Raw genomic sequence first — 27,307 nt, 5'->3', positions numbered from 1 at the left:
AAAAAAAAAAGATATAATCCACACACAAAAACTACTTCCCGGTTAGACCCAGATGTGCTCTGCTGCTGTTTTGCTTGTCTACTCAATACAGAATGTTAAACTAACAGAGATGAAGCAGGTGTCAGAACTCAATGATTGATACTCATGCAAATCAACAGGGAAAGTAATATGCTAATTTGAAAAATCTACATATAGTAGAAACTACATAAATGTATATAAAGTAGTCATAGCATTTATCATGTCTACAGGCTTTACAATTTTTAAGTTGTCTTACCACATAGCTTTAACCTTGAACGTCTATGAACACTTGATGTACATTTGCATTAAAGTTATTTGGCAAACACAACACACTTTATTATCAACCATTCAATAAAATTCAACAAGAAGCAGGCCACAGGAGAAATTATAGAAGAAATAGTGAACTTGAGAATGGACTACACAAAATCTGAATTTTCACATTTATGGTACAACAGAAACATACAACACATGGAAGGTGTTACTTGGGTGGGGAATAAACTGAGAGCATACAGAAAAAAAAAGCCCATTTCCCAATATACAAGTATGTCTGTTCACTTTCAAGTGGTTGTATGCTTATGAATTACTCTTGTTACAATTCAAGTATAATAGTCTTCTAATTAGTTGGCTAATAGTAGTATCAAAAATGTCAATGCAATAATGACTTTGAGCCTTTATCAAAATGATTATTGCCTAGCACTTTTATTCCATCTACTACTTTCCTGTGAGCCATAATGGCTGAGCCATCTCTCCAGCCCAATAGCCTATCTACTTTTAAATTCACTACAATGCATGCAGTGGCATATATCCTATAAGAACTGCACATGAGAAATGAAAAAAAAAATACTGGAATAAAGTAATCTGTTAACACAGCACATTTCTCTATCTGTCTGTCTATTCTCTATTATGTGTCTGTACATGTATGTATATATGTATGTGGATAGGTGTGCATGCATATATGTGTAGAGACTGCAGGTTGATGTTGGGTGCCTTCCCTAATCACTCTCCATGGATATGTCTCGACTGGCTAGCCAGCAAGCCCCAACATCAACTCCCCAGTGCTGGGATTCAGGTGTGAGTCACCATGCTCAGCTTTAACCCAGGCACTGAGACTGAACTCAGGGCTTCATGCTTCCTCACAAGGACTTTAATGACAGTGTTATTCCCTCAGCACCTCACAACCATTTATAAGTGGAACAACCACCATTTGACTCTAGTAATTATCTGAATGCCTCCTATCATGATTACAAATTTTAAAACAAGTATGTCCAGGTAGGTAGGTGATTATTTTCTAAACCAAACTGTGGCCAAGAACATGTTAGATGCTCAGTTAATATACAACTCCCTTTGAAATAAAATTCAGTCCCTTAAGTCATTACATTAAACTTCCTGTTGGAATTTTCCAACAAATACCAGCTATGTTCATTACCCAACCTTGGTAAATCTTGACATGTTGGATAGATAATAATTTCCCAGGGCTTCTCTAACAAAATGCTACAGAATACATGGCTTGCTCAGAGAATTTAATGTCTCTCAATTACAGAGGGTAGAAGACCAAAGTTGGCAGAGCTGGCTCCCACTGCAAGCCCCAAGGAAGCATCTAACTGCTTCTCTCCCAGCTTTTGGTACTGCCAGAAGTCTCTGGGTTCCCTTGGTTACAGACACATCACTAATTTCCACTAAAACCAAGACAGCCAGAGAAGGCAACATCTGGAAGAGGCCTAGAGTTCCCCAGGAAAATGGAATCTTCCTGACACCATGATTCTCCCCCCAGGGTTTCTCCCCCAGGACGTAGAACATTTCTGCTGCTATAAGCTGCTTCATTTATTCCATTTGTCACAGTGTGATATGAAAGCCATGCACTTTGATATTCTTTGAATTCTTATTCAGATCCTTGCTCACTTCATTCAGGGGTCATTTGCCTTTGTCACACTGAGGCACAGGAATTGGGCATACATCTTAAATGTGGAGCCTATGCTGCTAACGGGCATTTAAGCATCTTTGGAGTTTTTGGCTGACTTTATCTGCATGAGTTGTTTGGGCAACAGATCCTCTTGAGAAGCCTTCTCCCAGAGACGGAGCCTGCGGAGCTATAAGGAATCTATGCTAATAGGATTTCTGAGCCTTGGAGTTTAAAAGAACAAATTACAGCAAAAATTTTCTTTAAAACCCAGCTGCAGTCTAATTCCTTTGAATAAGGTCTGGAGTATATAGTTCTCCCTTCAAAACAATGCCAGACTTATTGTGCTAGAGGAGGGGGATCCTAGGTGCTAAAATACTTCTTTAGTCCTTGGTTAGATCCTGATATGAACAAAATCAAATTCAATTGAAGCAAAGCAAAGCAAAAGACAATGAAAATAAAACAAAACTGTTTAACTTATTTATCTTTCACAGCTAAGCTTCTATCTGGCATGTGGCTCAAATCCTCCCATAAAATCCTAAGGCAAAACCAAACAAGCAAATAAAAACACAAGAAATAAAAACCCTTTACACACTGTCCAACTATAAAATGAACTGTATGCGGCTGGAGTTTCCCTTCCAGGTCCCACCACCACTTCATCCCCAAATAAACACGCAGATACTATATTAATTATAAAACTGTTGGTCAAATGGCTAGGGCTTCTTACTGGCTAGTTCTCTCTTAATTATTAACCAATTTCTATTAGTCTAAGTATTTCCACATGGTCTTATCTTACTGGAGAAGGGTCCAGAACCTATTACCCCTTCTTGGAAACAATCTAGATGTCCCTTAACAAATGAATGGATTAATAAAATGGGAGGAGAGGAGAGGGGGAGAACTGGAATTGGAGTGTAAAAATTAAATTAATGAAAGAAGTATCAAAAAAGAAAATATGGTACATTTAAACAACAGAGTATTACTCAGCTCTTAAAATTAATTAAATTTACATATAAATGGACAGAACTAGAAAAAAAATCACACTGAGTGAGGTATCCCAGACCCAGAAAGACAAATATGGCATGTAGTTACTTAAATGTGGATATCAGCTGTTACGCCAATGACAACCAACTACAACCCATAGAACCAGAGTAAGAGTCTAGAGGGCTCTCACTAGGAAAGGGAAATAGAATAGATACTTAAGGATGGATGCAAGGGAGATGGCAACAGGAAGATTAAGAGGACAGGTGCTGGGAAGAGGGGGATGAGGGAGGGAAAATGGGGAGAGACAGCTAAAATTAAGGGTCATTTGAGAGGTATTACAGAAACCTATACAGTAGAAACTTCCTAATACATATATATGAAAGCAATCTAAATAAAATTGCCAAGTAACACTGCAGACAGAGCCTGAAGTTGCCATCTCCTGTTACCAAATGAAGCTTCCACTACCAGGATTGGGTTACATATAATTGAGTGGTTGTACAAAGGGTTCCCATGAGAATCCCCAAACAGCTCAGGTTGTTGCCAAGACTATAGGTTGATCTCCATAGATTTTCTACCTAACTGCACTCCCCAGGTAACACACTGGAGGAAAGACTCAAGGTGAGAGGCAAGAACCACAGCTTAAGGCAAGAGGCAGGACCAAAGCAGTGCTCAGTGGGGGCAATGGTGAAAAAGAGAAGGACCGCAAAGGGAAATAGATTACCTATAAGGAAAAAATATCCAAAGGAAATAAAGCAGAGTTTACCTTCTACTGAGAATATACATATTACTGTTAGAACTCTATTAGAACACAATAAAATCTCTACAGCATTTGTATTTTTTTTCTGTTTTGTAACATCCCACAAAAATTTGTCACCCTAATGGGACTTTATAACAGATGAAATGACAAAACAAAGACTTCTGTGTAGCACGAAGGAAACTTGTTAATGCATGTGATATGTACCTTCATACTTTCAAACGCAGGATATGTCTAGTCCTGAAACTTATTCGCAGCATATCTGACAGTATCTATCACTTTTTATCATTTTGAATTAATTTTTCAAATAGGCTTGTTGAAACCCAATTAGGAAGTTACCTCCTCCTCCCCGTTTAGTCATACTTAGCGAGGAAAGGTGACAGATATTTAGTAGCAAAGCCTGAGTTGTCTGGCAACTTCAAAAATGTGTAAATTAAGGGTACAAACACATAAACAGACTAGAAATAATTCTTAAGGTGTAAAACAAATAGAATAAAAGGATAAAAACATGCAAAACTTTCACAGGGAGTGTAAGGCACACTGCCATTTAAAAAAGCAGTATCTTTTAATCTAAATGAGTACTGACTACAAATGACTTATATGTGATATTGCTTGGATTGCTCTTTGATGTCATCTTGGAATTGGAAAGGTTAACAATCAACTTCCTCAGGCCAAAATAAAAGTGAAACTGAAGTACCTTCACTGTGGGGAGAGCACAGAATATTCCAGTACTGAAAATATCGTACAACATTCAGTAACTAAAATCTATCTTGTAACAGGCAAAACCATTTCCTTCATGTAGTAAAGTTACTGGACAGAAACTATAGTAGCTGATTATCCTAGAGGCACAAGACCCCACATGTGCTACATACCGCTCTTGTTATTTGTTTCCCCCAGTACTAAGAGCTAAATGTAGGGACTCTTCATTCTTGGCATGTACTCTACCACTGAGCTATGCATCCAGCCCACACAGGTTATTTTATCTTAAGAACGTGTGTTCTATGTACTTTTACTTTTCTCTCTCTCTCTCTCTCTCTCTCTCTCTCTCTATATATATATATATATATATATATATATATATATATAATCTGTCTCTCTCTCTCTCTCTCTCTTCCTCTCTCTCTCTCTCTCTCTGTGTGTGTGTGTGTGTGTGTGTGTGTGTACACATGAGTGGGGTGCTTGAAGAGGCCAGAAAAGGTCATTGGGTTGCCTGTACTGAGGGTGCAAGTGGTTGTGCCACCCTGTAAGGTGCCAAGAACCAAACTCCTGTCCTCTGTAAGAGCAACAAATGATCATAACTGCCGAGCATTCTCTCCAGCTCTAACCGTTTATTCTGAAATTCCACACATTTAGAGTTCATTGAGGTAGAACTGTTCTAAATGTCACTGTTATTATACAATTTAACCATTATATCTTTGCTACTTAAAGCCTTCTATTTTCATTATTCTCCATGTTATGTCAGTATAGATAGAAGTTTCTTTGACATAGAAAAAGTTATAGGAAAAGGAAATGAGAGGGAGGAAAATAGGGAGGGGGAAAAATGGGAGGGAGACAGACTAGAATGAGAAAAGAACAGGGGGATGAGAGAGGGAGAGAATAGACCTCGGTCATCCATCGGGATCAGTTGCCCACAGGCTATTACTATCAACCAAGGGCTCACAAAATAGGTCGAAAATTTTAGGTAGATCTTAAGATTATTATGACCTTCTGAATGGGAAAGAATAATAAAATGTAGGTTGTATTTGCATATTTAGGAAATAACTTTTCTCATTGCCAAACAGCCAATCATTCATAAAAATACTTAGTGAAATGACAATATAAAAACACTAGCAGGTAGCTGATGAAAAGGGTCATGCTGAGGCCTGGACAGTTTAAGCATTTCAATAAAACATAAAAATAATCAAACACTATGGCACAGAGAAGCAGAATCCCTGAGCACTGAGCAGGTCTGGTTGTCTCTTAGAAATCAGTGGGATCAAGACAAGACCTTCAGCTTTAGATAAAAGCCAATACAGAGAATGAACCTGTTTTCATTCATGGAGAATCTGTCAAAATTAGCATTCAGGATGGACTTAGCCTTTCTTGTCCTACATAGATGCTGTGTTTTGTGTTTTGGACGTGTCTTGAGTGTAACACCCAAAGATTCATTTGTGGGAAGCTCAGTCGCACTGTGTCAAAATTGGGACATGGCAGACCATGTCCAAGAATAGGCTGCAATAAAAGAGCAAGCCTAGGTTCTTCCATTTTTCCTGTTTATTGTGACATGATCTCTTTCTCCCACCATGATGACATCCATCACACAGACTTTCCCTCAGGTAATACCGATGCCATACCATACCCTCAAATATCCAGAATTGTTCCGTAAAGAAACCTCTTTTCCTATAAATTACCAAGTTTCTGGTATTTCATCATATGAATAAAAACAGAAGTAACTTTTGATGAACTTCATCAATGAAACCAATCATTTATCACTTGATATTTCAATGAAACAGCTTTCAAGGGCTGCTATGCTATGCCTTACAATTAGGTACAATGTGGAAGACATAACTCACAGAAAGTCAAAATGTTAATTCCTTCACACTATAACGTCTTAGCCATCTTTCAGTATTTACTTATGAGTGAGGGCAAAGCATGGTCTTCAGGTGTGAAAGGAGGCAAATGCATTCTGGATGACGTAGATAAATCTGAAACAAGGAGAAACATGGGAAGGATTAAGGAGAAAACAGGAGAGGAGAGCAGAGGAGAATGGAGAAGGAGGAGATCAAGAGGAAACAGGAAGAGGAGGTAGGTGGAAGAGGAAGTGGGTAGGGATGGGCAGGGAGGACAGGAAAGGGAAGGAGAGAGAGAACTAAGATGCAGAAAGATGAGGAGGAGAAACAGAAATGGGAGGAGAAACAGAAATGGGAGGAGAAACATTGGAGACGGGAAGGGTGAACGGCAAAAGAGCCAGTTGTTCTGCTGTTAGACACACTGAATGGGAAAACGGAATCTGAAGGTTCCCATTCTGTGTTGTGATCTTGCTCACATCATCTGGTCTCTCTCTTTCTCCTTCTGCTAAAAGATGTTAGAAGGTCAAGTACACACCAGGAGCTGCCACTTGTGAATACATTAATCCACGCAATAATGCCAATGTATATTAAATATCACCAAATACACACAAAACCAACTATAGCCACACTGTGCTGGGCACAGGGACCTGCTCTCTTTTCAAGATACATGAATAGAGGTTAAGTATACCTAATGTCTTCTCATTGAAAGGTCTTCTCCATCCCTCTATAAGCAGCTCTACTTTAACTCCTTCTGTACATGCAAGACCATTAGATGTGCAGACATACAATGTGGTAAGACAACTAGACTCTGCCTAGGGTGGAAATTAAATCCTTCTAGTCAATCTCGAAAAAGTTAAAACAGGGAATGCAACAGTTATGCTGCGAATCCAGAAGTTTATAAAGAGTAATATGCACTTTAAAGTGACTGAGAGAGAAAACCCCACAAAAATAGAAAAATCACTGACTGCTTCGTTAAAATCTAGCACACACTGATGGGCACTGGAGAAAGAAAAATTACCCCTCTACAAATATATGCTATAATTAAAAAATAAAAGCAGGAATCAAACCTGATCAAATCAGGGGTGTTCCTGAACAGAAAACTAGAATTATTAAATATCTGTTTGCTAAATATTATTACTGGCTTAAACACTATGTGGGTGCTCTGTAATTTTGAAGCAGTAAGTTGCTTTCAATTGCTGGTAAATAGACACTCCAATATTGGCCAAGAGGAAGTAAACAGTGTTTGAATATGATAGAAAAGGTATCAATTAAACTGACGAGTCACTTTGAAAATAAAAAGACAAATGTATGCTATAGTGAGGACATATCAAATACCAAGTAGATTTCCTTCTCTTGTAATTTTTTCCCAGTCACTTTGGAACATATTTAATTCTTTAGATGTTGCTAAGATTATAGTGTGTCTATTGAGTTATCTGCTTTAGGAGTTTCTATATTTGAAAGAGGAATTTAATGTTCACCCCAGATAATCTTCTACTATGTATAGAATTGTATGTGCGTCTGATAGTGTTGCCAGGCAGAAGTGTTAAACAAATGATACAAATGGATGCAAAATTAAACACATATTAAAATACATCATAATGATATAAATATATATTCTTAAATGTATAACAGCCAATATTCAAATACTATAAAAGTATGAACAATAACTTCTTGGAGGTACATATCCAGGGGCTTTAAGGATTGACATCTGTAAAAATAAATAAATAAATAAATAAATAACATACCATCTCACCGTCTACAATGTTCCAGCAAGGTAAACAAACACTGACTGAAAACTAAGAAGATTACCACCACATACCAAACTGCCTGGCTGAGATATCAAATAGAATTCAATGTAGCTGCTTCAAGCCCTATGGAGTTTACTGCTATGAAGCAGAAATTCTTAGTACATCAAAATTGCCAAAGATTAGCACTTTCATAGGGTTGAACATATAGTTATATGAAACATAGTGTGGAGTTTAATCTAATTTAATTCTCACAGCTTCATAAGAAATTCATAGATTAGGGCTTGATAAATAACCCCGAGTTTAGAGCACCTGTTGCTCTTCTAGAGTATCCAAGTTCAGTTTTCAGAACAAATAATAGGTATCTGACAATCACATGCAGCTCTAGACCCAGGGGCTCTGAAACCTTATTTTGGCTTCCTCAGTACTCATACCCATGTGGAAAACACACAAGGGAACTCAAACAGACACATAAATGAAATAAGTAGATAAATCTTGAAAATGTATACATTTTTAACTACGATTATGCCACATACAATGAAAACCCTAGAAAGAGAAATGGGCTCAGTCAGTACACACTCCAAGCTGGACATGACAATTTTAATGAGTAATTACTTTCCCCACTGTCTGTTCCATTAGACTACACCCTTTCATTACTCATCTAGGAAACAAGGCAGTAATTGACTGGTGCTTAGATAAGCACTCACTAACAGGTTAACAAGCACAACCAGAAAAAAAATATCATCCTGAAGGAGGTAGCCCAGACCCAGAAAGACAAACATGGTATGTACTCACTTATAAGTGGATATTACTGTTAAGTAAAAGATAATCAGACTATAATGCACAGACCCAGAAAGGTGAGGCAAAGAGGAATCTCTAGAGTAATGGATGGACCTTGGTGGGAAGGGAAAATAGAATACATTTTGCAGGTGGACTGGGGAAGGTGGAGTCTAGAGCTGGTAGGATTAGGCAGTAGGTATGGAGGAAGAGAATGCAGAAAGAAACAGTTAGAATTGGGGAGCACTGAGGGTGGTGGCAAAAGAAAAAAAAACTGGTGTAGTGGAAACTTCCTGGAATCCATGAGGGTGACCCTAGTGAGAACTCCAAGTAATAGAGAATAGGGAGTCTGAAATTGCTACCTTTTGTAGTCTGGCAAGGCTTTCAGTGGTGGGACTGGGTTACATTACCTTGAGTTATTGGTCAAGGGGGCCCTGTGGGGACTTCTACACAAACCAGGCTTATGCTAACACTGAAGGTCACTCTCTGAAACATATCAAAATGAACAAGGAAATGTCCATGAGGACTCAGCCCTATACAGATAACTACAGGTAACTAACAAATACAGTTATATTCTTTAACCCAAACAAAGTTTAAAGTAAAGCAATTGCATCTTTAATAAGTTTTATGTTGTGTCATATTAAAGTGGGGCTTTTGGTCAATATTTTGACGGCAGTCTATATAAAAATAATTACATTCTATGGTGAAATCAATAATGTTCTGAGAAACAGATAATCAATGACTATCTTAGCTATTCACAGTGTTGAAAATTTTATTTTACCCTTCTCATGAGTATTCTGTCTTTAGTATTATGAATAAGGAATAGAAAAGATTAAAATATATTAAGGGGAGACCAGTGCCTCTTATGACTGCTGACTGGGATATACATGATTTCTTTCAAACTAAGTAAAAGATACATGTCAGGAGAAGATGTGTCTTGCAAGAAAATTAAACAACAACAACAACAACAAGAGATCTCACCCATGAAACTAAAGAACAAAAATCTCTTTTAAAACAGAACAACTAATGATTTAATGCACCCTTGAATAAATGTAATAGAAGATGAACAGCAGAAATCATTGAAGGGACCCAGGAGTAACATCTGAGTGAATAGAAAACTCCATGACACTTTGGGCATCAAGGAAATGGGATTTGCTCTTGGAATTCAAAACTTGGAAATTTAAACTCTAAGTTTAGGCAGAAAAATTGTGAGGCAGAAACTACTCACCTGAGACAATGTTGCTAGAATGTGGAAGACAACTAAGCTCAGACGTTAAAACACAAACGTCTGAAGGAAAAATAGAAAGTTCCAGGCATTTTTCACAACAATGAAGGAGTATTGTCATTGTTAACAACGTTAATATCATTGAAACCTGTGACCAAATGTGCTCCGTCCAGAAATGGAAAGCAGTGTCCTTCTCTGAACAATGATGTGGAATTTCCATTCAGGCAGGGTTACAGCTTTGTTGGTACTGAGTTGAGTTAATGACTAAGATGGTCTGAGAATCCACTGGTTATAAACACTCTTGAAAGGATTACAGATACATAGAATGCAAGGTCTTCATTTTGATGCATTGCCAAAGCATGAAAAAATATGACATCTTAAGTGGACCAATGAGCTCACCCTAAGCTGGTGTTGAGCATGGGAATCAGGGATTGCTGCTCTGAAGCTGTCTGCATGTACTTCTGCGCTTTACTGCGAGTTGGCTTAAATATCTACACTGGAGACTAAACAGAGGGTCAAGCAGCCTACTTCCTGGTTATAAAAAGGTAGGGAAAAAAAAGAAATGAGTTAGATAGAGGCTTAGCCCTGCTGTCTGCCACAAATCTGCTATATGAACATGGAATATTCATAAGCTCAGTTTATTCTAAAATTGAATAACAACAGAAAGTATTGTTTTCTCAATTATTGTCAAATATTATTCTTTTATATGAATACCACTTGGTCTAAATATTAAAAAAAGGAGATGTCATCAGGATGCAAGTGACTTTACACAACTCACTGACAGGTAACATGACCCAGATGCTCTAAATAGCAATAGGAATCTCAGACATAAAAACACATTTTCCACATTCTTACAGAATGCTTAATTTCAAATGTCACTCTTAGCATATACAAAAATATGATGTGAACTCAAGCAGTTAATATCAAAAATAACAAATACAAAGTGATTTGCAGAGCTCAGTGCAAATCTGAAACCTCACTTCTTATTACTGACTACTGGATTTCATCTATTAGTGTGCTGACCTTTTTTTTTATCCCCTCCTGCCAGGGCTGCCAATCTTGATTTACTTAGCAATTATCAATTCTCTATGAATGCCTCTTCCATGGCATTATTTCAAAGTTCAAAAGGATTTTGACAGGTTGGACACTTTCTAGAATATGCAAAGCAAATCTTTTTATTTCAATAAAATAACAGAATTTCCACTGAAACATTTAAATGTTATCTTCCAGCCACTAGTGCCCTCTCTAGCTTGCATATGAATAACTATGAAAGGTGTGCTATGTATTAAGTGTGAAAAAGGTAAGGAAATTACATAAGTAAAACAAAACAGCCTTTAAGAATGCCCACTTTTCATGCATCAACAATGATAAGAGTAACAGTGATGCAAGAAAAGAGATACCTTAATAGAGGGAGACAATATAGGGTTAAAGAGAAATCTGGCCCTAGGGAAATGTCCAGAGAGCACAAAGACCACAACTAAGAATCTAGACAGTAGAGGACAGGCTGCCTTAGATGCCCTTCTCCTATAATGAGATTGATGACTACCTTAATTGCCATCATAGAGCCTTCATCCAGTAGCTGATGGGAGCAGGATCAGGCACCCACAGCTAAGCACTGAGCCATACTCCTGGCATCCAGTTGTAGAGAGGGAGGAGGGATGAGCAAAGGGGTTAAGACCGTGTTGGAGAAATGCACAGAAACAGCTGACCTGACCAAGTGAGAGCACAGGGAACCCAGTTGTAAAGCTGGGGAAGCAGCATTGAACCAAACCAAGCCCTCTGAATGTGGGTGCCAGTTAGGAGGCCTGGGCAGACTATGGGACCTCTGACAGTGGAGCCAGTGTTTATCCCTAGTGTACAAATGGACCTTGGGAGCCCATTCATTATGGAGGGATACTATTGCAGCCTAGGCCCTCCTCCAAATGATGTGACAGACATTGATGACTCCCCCATGGAAGGCCTCGCCATCTTTAAGGCATGGGTGGGTGGTAGGATAAGGGGTGGGGGGCATGGGAGGATGGGAGATGGAACTGGGATTTGTATGTAAGATAAGATTGTTTCTAAATTAAAATTTTAAAAAAAGGTGGCAGTGATGAAGAAGAGTTGGGTCATATATTCTGTTTCCTCAGAAAGAGCCAGCAGCTAAAGCAAAGTCCTTTGGTGCCTGAACTGAGAATTATGAGTGTATATATGGAGGCAAGCATCGTGGCATGGTCATCTAATCTAGAGGTACAGAAATGAGACACAGTCCTATTTTATTCTTCATATTTTAGAGATACAAGGTCAGTGACCACAAAGGAAGAGACAAATGCACACAAACAGTACTTAATGTCCAGGGTCTCAGACAACTGGAGGGAGTTTTTGAGATCATCTTTCTTCTGCCTAGGCTGGGGTAATGGGTTCATGACAACGGCATGAGTTAGAGCAGCAGCAGATGGCTGCAGAGTGGAACCTGAATTCTACAGAAATGCCAATCCAATAGAGGCGGGGGCTGGAATTGAGAGGTCTAAAGGGGGATAGGAGAGGAACTATTGCCATCAGTGACTCACAAACAAGAAAGCAGAATCCAAAGGAAACCAAATGGAGTACAGTACCCACGTGAGATGTGAGCAGCTCTGTCATTCTTACCGGACTATGAAAGAGTAGTAAGTAGTCAGCAGCCAGGAAACTTACCAAACAAGGATGCAACATGCAAAAAGAAACAAAAATTTCTGGCTTTGGATGTGCAGTGTTAATAGTATAATACAGGCATGAAGAGGCCTATAAATCAGTATTTAAAATAGTAACATCCAAATGGAAAAATAGGCAAAGTATTTCATAAAAAAGTATGAACAACTGGTGAGAAGTAGTGAGACTTCATTAATAGTGAAGTCAATAGTTGGCAGGTTTTTTTTTGCTTTTTGTTATTTTAACAATAACAGAATTCGAGGAGTGCTGCTATATGTCATTGTGAGAGGACAAACTGCTACTGCTTTTGTCAAGGACAACTTGCCATCTGCATTGAGCTTACACAAGGCTCTTTACCCTCTGTCCACTTTTCCCACTTGCTGAGATTTATCAAAGATAGCCAATTTAGGGATATATGCAATCCTTTCAGACTTTTTAAAGTATGTTTTTAACAGAAATAGGATTACATCACTTTTCCCCCTTCCTCTTCTTCCTCTAACTCCCCTCCCAGATTCCATCCTTCCAACCTCTCTCATCTCTCCCCAACTCTCAATTAGATAGCCTCTTTTGCTTTTGGTATTATTATGTACACATATATGTATGTACACACACACACACACACACACACACACACACACACACACACACACACACACACAGCCTGTTGGGTTCTTTCCTTTGGTGGTGTGTGTGTGGTTTCAAGGCTGACCACTCTGGATTGGACAACCAATAAGGGGGCTTATCTTTGGAAGAAGCTAATTTCCTTCTACCATCAGTTCTTAGATGACTGTAGCTCTCTTATAGCAAATAGAAACCATTGCAGAAAGACACAACTGGCCACAATATACAAATCAGCTGATCGTGGGAAGCCCTGCTCCAACAGATACATCTACATTACAGTCCCTGCGTATATGGTTCAGGAAACTATCCAGAAGAAGCAGAAAGATTTTAAGGAGCCAGAATACCAGGAAGTATGATATCAAACAGTCTTTCCTTGAAATGGCTGCATAAACAAGAGCAGAACAATGGACATGTCCACATGAAGGGGGACATTTTGTAGGGTCCCCACCCCTAGGCAAAGAACTATGGAGACCTTTCAGAATTTTTAAGTAGCAAATGCAGGAAGCCTAAATACTTAACAATTAGGATATGGAATAATGTCTAGACATAGGCACTTGAGGGACTGTTGCACAGTAATCTAAAGCCATATACATAAAACATTTGCTATTAAAGGATGCTCTTAATATAGTATATAAAAACTTGTAATGACTACAATTTCATATATATGCAAGAGAAACAAGAAACTGTAAAAGGAAGTAGTTAGTTGCTGTTGGAATGACACATGGAATATCAATTTTCTTTTCCTCTTTTTATTGATGATTTTATTTTAGGTACATTTTATTATTACAGAAATCTTTCTTCGACTAAAATATCCCTTATCATCATAATCCGAGTTATTATTGCTATGATTAAACACCATGACCAAAGAAACTTGAGGAGGAAAGGATTTTTGGGGGGGGGCTTACATTTCCATATCACTGTTCATCATCAAAGGAAGTCAGGACAGGAACACAAACAGTGTAGAAACCTTGAGGCAGGTGCTGATGTGGAGGCCATGAATGCGTTGCTGCTTATTGGCTTGCTCCCCATGGTTTGCCCAGCTTGCATTCTGATAGGACCCAGGCTAACAGACCAGACATGACACCACCCACAAGGGGCTGAGCTCTCTGCCATCAATCACTCATTAAGAAAATACCCTACAAGCATTTTATCAACTGTTCCCTCCTTTCAGATAATTCTAGCTTGTGTCAAGTGAACATAAAACTAGCCAGGACAATTTACTATCTAAGAAACATTTACTACTTCTTTTAAAGGGTTTTTGAAGACAGAGTTCCTGTCCTGTCCCGTCCCCCCGGCTGTTTAGTCCCAAAATAAACACATAGCAGCTTATATTAATTATAAACTACTTGGCCAATGGCTCAGGCTTCTTAATTATTAACCCATTTGTATTAAACTATGCATTGCCTCCAGGCTGTGGCTTACCCATAAATCTCTGGCATGTTACTCCTTCGACGGCTACATGGCACCTCCCTCTCTCTCTCTCTCTCTCTCTCTCTCTCTCTCTCTCTTGCTGCTTGGCTACTGACCAATCAGCATTTATTCATCAGCCGATAAAAGAAGCATATATTCACAGCATATAGAAGGATATCCTCCAACAGGTTTTCTTAAAGACACACCTAAGTAGAAATCTCTGAGTTTCAAATTTTGACTGTACTTTGCATATAAAATAATGAGTCAACATTAGAGCTAAACTGTTGAGGAGGGAATACTTATTTGTAAGTTTCATATTAACAAGACCCTGAAAGTGCTTTTTAATTTGTTGCAGGATTTTCCTTTTCTTGCCTATACAAACAGGAAAACTGAATGTTCATAGTAGTGGCTAAAATGATGGTGAAGGTGTTTAATACTCTACATTGACTACTTTTTTTTTCTGTGATAAATACTATGACCAAAAGTTGCTAGTGGAAGAAAGAGTTTATTATGGAATCCATAATGATAAGGAGACATGGCAGAGGGTGTCCTAAACTGGAAGCTGAGACATGGTATCCCTCCACCCACAAGAAAGAAAGCATAGAAAGCTAAATGGATCTGGGCAAAGACACAACACCTCACTTCCCTAGCGGCACACTTTCTGAAAGATGGCTTCACCTCTTCAAGGTTCCATAACTTCCCCAAATAGTATATCAATTGAGACCAAATACATGAGAGCCTATGGGTGTCATTTCTCATTTAAATCACAACATACCCATAGTAATCAAAAAAGTGAATATAAATCAATCTGACATTCTCACCCAGCCTTTGGAAACAAAAGATTTAAGTAGAATAAACAAACTATACATGCTTTGTGAAAAGTTGCAAATCAAGTCATTCCCCTACCAATTATACTAATGAGAAAGAAAAGAAGAACAGCTCTAACACCCATTTCCAACAAATACAGAACCTGAAGTCTCTATTACACTGAAAAGGGTGGGGTAGCGACTATCTACTGTCCTTTAGAAATTTCAATGAAAGGCCGTCAACTTTCCACAGACTGATTATAAATCAGTTACTGCTTAAATAATGACATCCACCAGCATCCCATGAGGCAGAAGCAGTTATCTGATCGTAAGAGCAACTTGGAAAGTAACAATTTGCAGTAAACCTATGTCTAAACATCCACACCATCATCTGAACTCCCCTAAATGCAAACCTGCCACAAACACCACCAAAAAAAAGGAAGGAAGGAAGGAAGGAAGGAAGGAAGGAAGGAAGGAAGGAAAGAAAGAACAAAGGAACGAAGGAAGGAAATCCTAAAAGATATAGTCAGGGAAAAAGTGAATAATTGTAAACATAATGTCCACTCTATGGCTTTTCTCTAGACAGTGAGATGCTTGATAAACACAAGACACACTTTTAAAATAATCCCATTAAGTCACTCTAGTAAGAATGCCTATTTCCAAAAGGCAAAATAAAAAATTAAATGTGAAGGGATTGTAAGGATATGGAAAAGCAGGAACCCATGCACACTGTTGAGGGAATGTAAATTAGCCTAGATGTTATGCAAAATGTATAGTATTATGCAGTATGGAGGTTCCTCAAAAATTAAAAACAGGAACTGCCATATAATCTAACAAACAAATGATTAGGTATCTGTCCCAGGGAAATGAGATCAGTATGTTGTAGAAATATCTGATTCCCATATTTATCACAACACTTTCCACAATAGCCAAGAAATGGAACCAACCTAAGTGTCCATTAATCAATTAATAAATAAAGCCAATATGGTATGTGTGGACAAAGACTATTAGGCTGTCAAAAATACCATCATATGTGACAGCATAGATGGAACTGGAGATAATTGTGCTAAGTGAAATAAACCAGGCACAGAAAAAAAATGCCATCAATAATTAGAAAACATAAACTTATCTTGATTGTAACCACCACCTTATATGAAGTCATCTGGTAGGCTACTTGACATTGTTTTCTTCTTCTTTTCCTGTTCTGGTCCTTTCCTACAGCTTTCTTGATCTATTAGGTAGTTTGAATGTTTGGACTCATTTTAATTTCTCCGAGAACTTTATGAAGAAAATTATTAATGAAGAAACTGTAAATTATCTTCTTCATTATCTTTATTACTTTATAGTATTTAAGATATCATAGAATGTGATAAAACTCATAAAACATTATTAATGTGTAGCATATATAACAACTAAATAATATTTATTATAAATAGTGAAACTGATACATGCATTTACAAAGATACACCCATACAGCCATGAGAAACATCACAAATAGATCCCAAGAAATATTTAACTCTAGTATGAATGTGTTTGGGAAAAACAACTTACCATAAAAAATTAACATACCATGAAGATACATGTTTTCATAAAATAATATTGAAATAGAAACGTATGTGGGGTTTCCTTCTAAAATCCCAGGTATTAAAGGGAAATACTTACATAGAAATATCTGCATATACAACAAACCGAACAGGCACATAAGTGTCTGCTTATGTCGTCTAACAACATGAAAAAAGTTATTTTACCATTCATAAAATGCAATTTCTGAATATGACAGAAGAAATCTTCCCCACGTCAGATCTTTTCTCTAGTTTCACTTTGATGACCACTTACAACAGAAGCACGATCTGTTGCCAAACTAAATATCTCCAGTTTTAACAAATATACAACAAAATACACATTCAATACCTCCAAATCCTTGGTTTTTTACATGTCTTCTGCTTTATTGCGCTTGGAAGAAAATACAGTTTTCAGAATACAATGCGTATAGTCTCTACTTTACTATACTTAATTTTATCAGTATAGCTTAAGTGTAATTTTCACTAAACTTCACTTCCTCCATATTTATGTGCTTACTTAAAAACAGCTTATGCTAAATGGACATAACAATAAATTTCTCCCTAAGTTCTTACTTTATACCCAATGATTACTGTGTTTCCCTACCTCTCATCAGAGAAGCTTCATTTTGTAGCAGACAGTGATTCACAGAGAGATCTAGGACTGGCCAACATTCAGAGAATAAAAGGCTGGTTATTATGTAGTTCTAAATGGGACATATAGATCACGCCCCCCTGACCCCAAAGCCCAGGAGTCACAACAGAATAGGAAGTGAAAGGCGCTAAGAGCCAGAGGTGGCACACATGAGCTCAGTGACTGTGAGAGTATGCACAGGCCTGTACAAGAGCAAACTAATCAAATCCCAGTATGTTTCCTTAATAAATTTGTATTTTTACTAATGCCCTCTATCTTGATCATTGTAGGCTTTACAATGAATCTTGATGTGTTTTAGAAAAAGAAAATACTTACTTTGGAATAATTTTAGATTTATACAAAAGTTATAAAGAAAGTTAAGAAGAAACTCACCCATCCACCAGTTTCAATTACCCCTGGAACATTTATGAAAACCCAATCAGGCTCATTGATCTATTTTTTAAAAAACCAGATACCTTTGTAGACAGCTCTCCTTCAAATTCATGACTTTCCCCCCACTAATTGCTATTGTATGCATGTATGTACATGTATACTCATCTTTTAAGATTCAAGGAGTTTATCATGTAAGATTCTGACTTTCAAGGTAAAATATAAGCCCTATTTTCTTAAGATAGTCTGAGTTAAGAGCAAGTTAGACAATATATCTACTATAGCTCCCAGATCTGTGTCATGCATACATGGTAAGCAAGATTTTAATAACTGCTCCATGTTTCTTTAATTCAGTATGTACTTATGCAGTTGTATATTAAAAAATATCATCTATAATCACAAATATTTTATTTTATATATGACAATACTCCCTACCTCAGGAAAGTTCAGAATATTATGTCTCTATGCTTTCAATTTTTCAGACACAATGAAAGGAACACATTCCCCAAATGACTCTGAGATACTTAGGACATAAGTGATCTCCAATTTACCATCTCTTGGCAATTGACTGAAACAAACTCATGATCATATATGAAAACTACTTACAGGAAATACACAGAGAATTCCCATTTGACTCACAAGCTAAACTCAGAAGTAACAGCAAGATGTAATTGGTGGTATTATTCATTCAATAAGAAAAGAAAATGCATTCTCTTGAAATTAATTAGTGGCCTTAATTATTATAAAGCTTAGAAAACAAACTGGCATTAGATAGTAATTTACTATTGAAATCCTGATTAAGCAGGATCATTTATGAATGTGAATGTGAAGATAGCTAGACTCAGCTGTATCAGTCTCTGCCAGTTTTTTTCACAAACAATGGGAGTAATTTCCAATTTTATTTATCTCTCAAACCCAGGCTGTGGAATTAGTTTTTACATTGCAAAATAGAAGTGACAATTCTTTGGAGAAAGTCAAGAGCTCAAAGATTCCTTGCCATACCAGGGACAATCCTTAAATGGTCCCCGAAACAGAGCTCTGTCAACTCACCTCATAGTAACTCCGTACTGCATTGCAAAAGGCTTCATCTGCTACGATCTGAGTCTCCCCGTTGAGGAAGGCCTGGAACCGTTCTTTCAGCAACTGTAACTGTTGTTTGTTAAGCTACAAGGAAAACAAATGAACAAACAAGCTGATAAGTCAGCCAATTTGTACAATGGACCAATCAAAAGCAAAAGCTGTAGTTGCTGGATGTAGATGAGATTAGACACAGAGTTAGCTTTACAATGAAAAAAAAAAGAGTGAAAAATCTTACTGTTTGTACTTATGAACATTTTGTCCCAAGTGACTTCAGATCCCAGATATGGACTTTGACTGAGAATGTCTGCCCTAGTCAGAATTCCTTGTATGAACTTTCAGTCCCTTTGCAGAGACAGGGAAAATTCTAAAATCTTGCTGAGAGATTGATGCACAAAATTGTGCTGAGTGAATAAAGCACAAAGGGTTAGAAGTTCTAGAAACAAGCAAACCCCTTTGGGGGGAAGAAGCAATACACTGGAAGGTCATGGAAGACCACGAGGAATCTTCTGGAAGGAATGAATGCTGGCTTCTAAATGTTCAAATCCACAAACCAACATATTTCAAATGCTGGAATTAGAATAAATGGAGCCATGAGCAGATGACAAATTTGGAAGACAGATAAACTGGCAACACCTACTCAAGCCCCAGTGGGGGAGGCAGGAGAGACTGAGGGGGGAACAAAAATTTATAACCCAATTTCATCACCACTGTTATTGCAGCTATAGTCACTAACTAGCTGTTATAACAACTGAGGCTAGCTTAGACATGTGTTATGATTCACCAACCATGTCTTCTAGTCAACTACAAGCAATATCAGCTCCTAGTTTTTTAAGCTGCCCTGCAAAATAAAGACCAGGCGTCTCTTGTTTAAAAATTACAATTAGACACTCTACTATATACACAGATCAGGGTCTTGTTCAGCCAGCATCAGAGAAGCTTCCTTCCACAGGATATAGGAACTAATACAGGGACCTAGAACTGGACAAAATAGAGGGAGGGGGAGGGAGGGAGGGAAGGGAGGGAGGGAGGGGAAAAGGGAGGAAGTGAGGGAGAGGAGAGAGAGAGAGAGAGAGAGAGAGAGAGAGAGAGAGAGAGAGAGAAATATCTTTATCAAACCCTCCTCTCATGCAGAGAGATTATAAAGAGCCAGTGGAGAGGGAAGGATCAAGGCAACAAGGCTTTCTAGACGTAACTGAACTGATATACATATGAACTCACAGAGACTATGGCAGCATGCACAGGGCCTGCACAGCTCTAAGCCAGATGGATCCCAGTATTGAGAGGGAAAGTGGACACACGCCCCATCCCTAAACCAGAAGCTGTCTCCAACTGAGACCCATTGTCAAAGGAGAAAATAGTTTCGTCCAAAGGAGTCCCACTGGGTATACAAAGCATACTAAATGTCAGGCCCCATGCCCAGTAGTGGATGGCTAACATAAAATGAACTCAATGGTGTTTATAAGGATGTTTTGTCTCATAATGACTTGTTTGGGCATTTTTTTAACCTTACTGGTCTTTGGCTTATATATTATGATTTTGGATACTGTGATTTTATGTGTTTGTGTGTTTCTCATGCTTCTTCTATGTTCTCTAATTTTAGTTTGTTTATAATTCTAGTTTGCTTGTTGTTTCTGTTTAAAATTTGTTTGCTTTTAAAGAGAGAGAGAAGGCCTGGAGTTAGATGGGTGGGAAGGATCTTGGAGGAGATGAAGGGGAAACTGAAATAAGAATATACTGTACAAAAATTCTTTTCAAATAAAAATATACGGATGAAAATTGAAAAACGAAAAAAATATAATTAATTTCATGATAGCAAGAACAGAGATTAAAATCCAGTACAGGCTCCTGAAAACACCTGTCTCAGTGCCCTATGTCCATTCATGCCATGAAGCTTATCTTCATCTCTCTCTCTCTCTCTCTCTCTCTCTCTCTCTCTCTCTCTCTCTCTCCCTCTCTCTCTCTCTCTCCCTCTCTCTCTCCCTTAAGGTAGGCAATAGGTCTAAAGGTATAGAAATGTTGTGTTCCTGCTCAACTTTAACATGGAAGTTCTGGAAATAGTGTATGTTGGAACACAAAACAAACAGCAAAGGGGTGCTTCATCAAATCCCGATTAGATGTTACTGAAGAGCTTAGTCCAGTTGTGGTGTCTATGGAGGGATTCGAAGCATGCAGAACCATGCTGGGGAAAAATGATTAAAGGATTAGAAAGCTAAACAAAACCGGTATGATTTGGCTTCAAAGAGAAAGCTGGTGTGAAATAAGTTTAAATCTGTTCAAAGGGCTTATTAAAATGCCATTCAAATATCAGAGAAACAAGCTCTTTCAAAACCTGGATTTTATTTAGGAAACTAACAAACAAGATAGCTTGAAATGAAACTGTTGCTGGTGCTCTGGGGCTGATAAAGAAGTGTCCTATTGTGCCTAGGTGCCAAAAATTAAAGAAAAGCTCATGCTCTGAGGACTGACAGATGAAGACGGTCCATTTCTTCACTAAGGTTACTTCCTTCATTTTAGGAGAAGCTAACCCGGCTGAAGTACAGGAACAAGAAACATCACCATTATACTACAACCTCCATCTCTATGATATGAGGAAAATGGAAGCAGGCACCTTTTGTACACATGCGTACAAGCAAGACAAAGTTAAGCCACAACTTTAGCCCTCTAAGCATAGCTCACAAAGAGGACCAAATGGAACTGGGGCAGCTACTGCTTAGAGTGAGGCAGCTCAGACGCTTTAGTTCCCAAGCCATGGGAGTCACAACAAAAAGCTTCATGTTGCAAACCCAGCATCGAGTGAAATAATGGAAATGGAAATGCTTGTGGGGTGGTGGGGAAATAGAGGGGGCTTTCCTAATCATTCGTCCAAGCTCCCTCATTTGATGACACTTTATTCAAAATAAACAACTTGTTTCTCCTGCAACTTTCTTCTATCCAAAGCATTTTGTTACTCCTTTTTAAAATGCCTCTAAGATATTATCTTTGTCATTTCTAGCTTATCAGTATTTAAGTTTAGTTGTTAAAATCACTTTCCAATAATTATAGTACAGTAAATTCAAAGATATTATTCAAAGAAAGGAGATTGGAACAAGCCATTGTCTCAGAAATTACAATAAAAGTGGTACAGTTCCAAAAACATGCAAAATCATGTACCTACATATCAGAATCCAACTTCTATAAATAAAAGAATTCTAATTCTGTCATTTTGTTTGTTTTGGGTGGTGGATTAGTGGATAAAGTATATTCAACACTGAAAATGTAAAGTTTTATGTAAACCTCTTAAGTTTTAGTTTGAATCCTAGATTGTATAAACTTTGTTTTTACCTGCAAGTTTTTCTTAATAAAGTTTATAAACTTAAAATTTGAAAATGAATATATAGATGAGATGATAGACAGACAGATATAGGCAGACAATCAGGCAGATAAAAGATACTGCTATTACATTTAAGAAATATAACAGCACCAAACATTATACTCACATAAGGAGTCAATAATAGAACAAAATATTTACATTTATACATATATAAAATGGGAAAAGAAAAATGAAATTGATCTTCAAATACATCATTAATGGCAGCTGTCAGAAAGTAGTTCCCTGAAAGGTTTTGCCATCTACAATCTCTATTATATACTAAGAGATAGACTATTTGATTGGCATGCAGACACAAGAAATCAACACAAAACAACCAGAAGTGAATTCTGAGATACACAGCATCTCAAAATACTAGTGAAATATGATTTATGTTTTACACCAAGGTCCACTTACTACTACAATATAATACCAAAGAGTGACATAAGAATAATGAGCTATCTCCCCAGAAAAATACAGACTGCACTATAACACACAATGATATGGATTAAAACTTTTAACATATAATTGTTGAACCATGAAGAAACTAGAAAAAAAAAACACAGGAGAATGCCTTTATATGTTAGTATAAGAAAAACCTCTCTAATTATGACTCAAAATCCACAATTCCATTAGATGAAAAGAAACCTTCAAATGGATACTTCTTATGAATATAAATGAAAAATTCTCAAGAAAATGTTAGAAAATTGAATCCAAAAGGTATAAAATAAGTTACTCAACCAAAACTAAATATGATTTGCCATAGGTATGTGGTTCAACTCTCAAAAATCAATAACCCAACACATAAAAAAGCTAAAATGGAAAAGAATCACATGATCATATCAGTAGATATAGAGAAAGTCAACAGTCATTCATGATTCTTTAAAAAGAAACTCCCATGAACCACAAACATAGAGTAAATCCGTAAACTTATATGTTAATAAAAACACCTACAAAACCACACAATTACTATTACATATAATGGTGAGACATAAATAGCTTTCACCATAAGGTCAGAGCAAAGGATGGGTACTCAACTGACCACTGCTCACTGATAGAAAAATGGACATCCTAGGTAATACAGTAAGACAAAAAGGTGGAGGAAAGGGAAGAAGAAATAATATCTGGTTTTCCATACGTAATAATGAAAATCTATGAAAACGTCCAAAAAATATTAGCAACAAAAAGTCCCTGACCTAATCAAGTATAGCATGACCATAATGTGTAAGGTTAATGTTGAAAAGTTAACTGATTTTCTATACAACACTAGTAAAAAAGTTGAATTTGAAATTCAATGTACAAAATCATTTTTATTATCTTCCAAATGCAAAACCCAAGTATAAATCTAACAAATGTACAAGAGTGAAATGAGTAAAAAGTATAAAACCAATAAAGAAATCAAATGAAACTAACTGGAAAGACAGTTCCCATTTGTGGATAGGCAGAGTCAACATCGTTAGGCTCTCAGTTCTTCCTTATCTGATATTATCACTAAAACCAACCTCACTCAAAATTCTGACATCTCATTTTCTGGATATCAACAAACCAATTTTATTACCCAGAAAGACAAAAGAACAAACATAGTCACTATATTATTGAAAGAAAGGAAGTTGGAGGACTGACACTATTCATTCATCTTCAATGTTTATGTCTGTGGTAATCAAGAAACTGGAATTAGCAGAAGTACAGGCAAGCAGATCCATGCAGTAGAAAACAGAACCCAGAAAGAGACCCAGAGAAATGGCATCAACTGATGTGTCACAAAGAAAGTTAGCTAACTTATGTAGAAAAGAGAGCACTCACAGACAATGGCACTGGAATAGTTAGACATTAAAAAAATATGGGTCTAGACAAATACCTTACATTCATTACAAACAGTACCTTAAAATAGATTACATTGTAAATGTAAAACGTAAAACTATGAAAGTGCAGCCGGACATTGGTGGTGCACGCCTTTAATCCCAGCACTTGCAAGCAAAGGCAGGGGAATCTCTGTGAGCTTGAGGCCAGCCTGGTCTACAGAGCGAGTGCCAGGATAGGCTCCAAAGCAATACAGCAAAACCCTGTCTCGAAAAACAAAAAACAAACAAACAAACAAAAAACAAACCTATGAAAGTGCTAATCTAGCAAAAAATTTACATGGCCTTATATTTGGTGACTTTTTGGATACAAAGGCAAAGTCATAAAATGAAAAGATAATTGAGGTGCTAGACTTTATTTAAATTAAAATTTTCTACTCTATGAAAGACAGTATTGACAGAATGAGAAAATGGGCTCAATGTGATGTTAGAAATGCTCCATTATAAATTGACACAAAACCTCCATAATGCACAGCATCAATAGTGAACTCTATTACAAGCTAAGGACTGTGGCGGATATAATGACGCGTCAGTGTCGGTCCATCCATTTTGACAAATGTGCCACTAGAGTGAGGATGCTGAAAATATGGTAGGCTCTGCATATGTGAAGCAAGATGTTTATGGAAAATCTATCTTACACTCAAGATTAATGCTGCAACAAATTCCAAACTTCTCTAAAAACTAGCCTACTAAAAATCCAAGTAGGTTGGCAAGAAGCCTCAGCCATTAAGGTACATGCAACCAAGCCTGATTACCAGAGTTCAATCCCTAGGATTGAAGGGGAGAAACAGAGAAGCAACTCCCAAAATTTGTCCTCTGAGCACGCACACACACACACACACACACACACACACACACACACACACTAACATAATAATAAATGTGAATAAAATAACTGTTTTAGGATGAAAATTCTTAAATCATCTTAAGAATAAATATGTAGGTTGAAAGCATGGTTCATCAGTTAAGAATGTATACAATTCCCAGCACTCAAGCATTGGGTGGCGTACCGACCTGCAACTCCAGCTCCATCGTATCGGACATGCTCATCTAGACTCCACGGGCACTGCACTCGCATGCACATACTTAGACACAGACACATGCACACACACACAATTAATAAATGAAATAATTAAAAACAGAATACTTTTTTATTGAAAATATATTTTCCCCACATCATATATCCTGATTATATTTTCCCCTCCCTCCCATTTGGATCTACTCCCTCTCTGTCTCCTACTGCCTTTCTCTCTCCCAGCCTTTGTCTCTTACAGAACACACAGATCTTCCCCTGCAACACTTCCCCCAACTCATCCCTTTTTCCCAGTCTCCAACTCCAGTGGGCCTTCCCTGGGAACCACTCAGGCCAGGGAAGCACGTAAACTAACCGCAGATCTTCATAGCTTCCTCCTCTCATCCAAATCCGATTCCCAAGTGTCACCCCCATCTCTGTAGCACCCTGTCTACTACACCCACCCCTCACTCCCAGCTAACACCCCAATCTCCAGAGGAGCTGAAGAGCTTCCCCTCCAACCTTCCTGCCTACTCATTTTGTTACCCCAGCTCCAAATCCAACAGCCAACCTGACAGAGAAGCAAGTGGGCCAGTAAAGCCAGCTTTACATATTCACTCCCCGCCTCTCCTCCATAAGCAATGCCCCAGGATCCTCCCAGCTCTGCAGCACATGGACTTCAGTGGCCTCCCCTTCTTTCCACCCACATTCCTGGGAGACTAGACAGATCCTAGTGGAACACCCTGCTCTCCTCCCTCCTGTGGCCCTCCTCATCTCCTCTGGCCCATCCTATTCCTAAGTGTCAGCTGCTAATACATAAGAACACATTTTACCTGGAATCTCTCGTGGCCACACACAGCAGATTCCAGAAGAATTTCCCAGAAAATCCCAGAGGAATTTCCTACCAGGCAACATATATCTACCACACTGCCCTAAGAACGAAAGAGGGCAACAGAAACCAAGGAATAAAACACACACCCAACAAAGACAAGACCAGATATCAGCACCTACAACTACAATATTCCCAATCTCGGAAGCCTAGATGCCAGTGTAAAAACAGAAGCAATAGCAGCCAGGACAATATGTCTCCACTAAAGCCAAACAACTCTACCACAGTCAGCCATGAGTTGTCTGACTTAGCTGAAGCACAAGGCAAAGACCTTAAAAACAGAACAAATTTTGCATAGCAAAAATGCCCTGGGAAAATATGAAAAGACTAATCAGAAAATTGATAGTATCAATTCATATCCTAAAAAACTAATATCTAACCACATGGAGTCTTCCTAGAAACTGATATATATCTGATTAATGAGCCCATAAAAAAATAAATAAAAGACACATTTCAGGGCAGTGACCATCAAACTAAGAAAACATGTCTAACCCCATGTAAAAGTACCCAATAAGCTATCCGAAGTGTTTGGAAGCACACAAACTAACACCTCAAAAACAGTGGGCAAGTTTGTATTCAATGCATACATTCTTTGTATCAATAGCTATACTTGGTGGCTGGCAATATTGAAATGTTTAAACACATGTAATATAAAAGCATTTACTTGATTATAACTTAAGAATAAAATTATTATTGGGAATGTTATAATAAATGGAGACAAATTAAGACATTGAAATTCAAATAACATACAATACTAATTGCAAAATAAGAATATAAGAATTCACTATGTTCTGATATGAAAATATTTCAAAATATCTTGAGAAAAGAAAGCAACTTAGAAAGATACATAAAATTGGGTTTAACTGACATGGGAAGTGGGCAAAATGAAAATGAGTATGAGAATTTGCCTTTATATGCTGAGCAAAATTAGGGAAGACAATGGTTTAACAGAAGAAAATAACGGAGAAAGGTTTTTCAACTTATAGTGCTTCATCAATTAGGGGATTTTAAAGTCACACAATATTATTATCTACTCAAATTTTACCAGTATAGATTTAAAGGAGATGGCAAGTTTCAGGGTTTATATT

The 27,307-nt window shown here is 37.6% G+C and overlaps 1 protein-coding gene across 17 annotated transcripts in view; it reads right to left on the bottom strand.

Annotated features, from left to right (window-relative positions):
• The window catches only part of Cadps2 (calcium dependent secretion activator 2), a 514,674-nt gene that overhangs the window by 353,935 nt on the left and 133,432 nt on the right, over positions 1-27,307 (bottom strand). For all 17 annotated transcript variants that reach the window (XM_035451763.1, XM_027389980.2, XM_027389983.2 and 14 more), the window contains exon 2: positions 19,084-19,197. In XM_035451763.1, the coding sequence (XP_035307654.1) occupies positions 19,084-19,197 (114 nt within the window). The remainder of the gene's footprint in view (positions 1-19,083; positions 19,198-27,307) is intronic.

This window comes from Cricetulus griseus (genome assembly GCF_003668045.3).
Source record: "Cricetulus griseus strain 17A/GY chromosome 1 unlocalized genomic scaffold, alternate assembly CriGri-PICRH-1.0 chr1_0, whole genome shotgun sequence".
Taxonomy (NCBI): Eukaryota; Metazoa; Chordata; class Mammalia; order Rodentia; family Cricetidae; genus Cricetulus; species Cricetulus griseus.
This window is presented reverse-complemented; position numbering and strand designations above follow the sequence as displayed.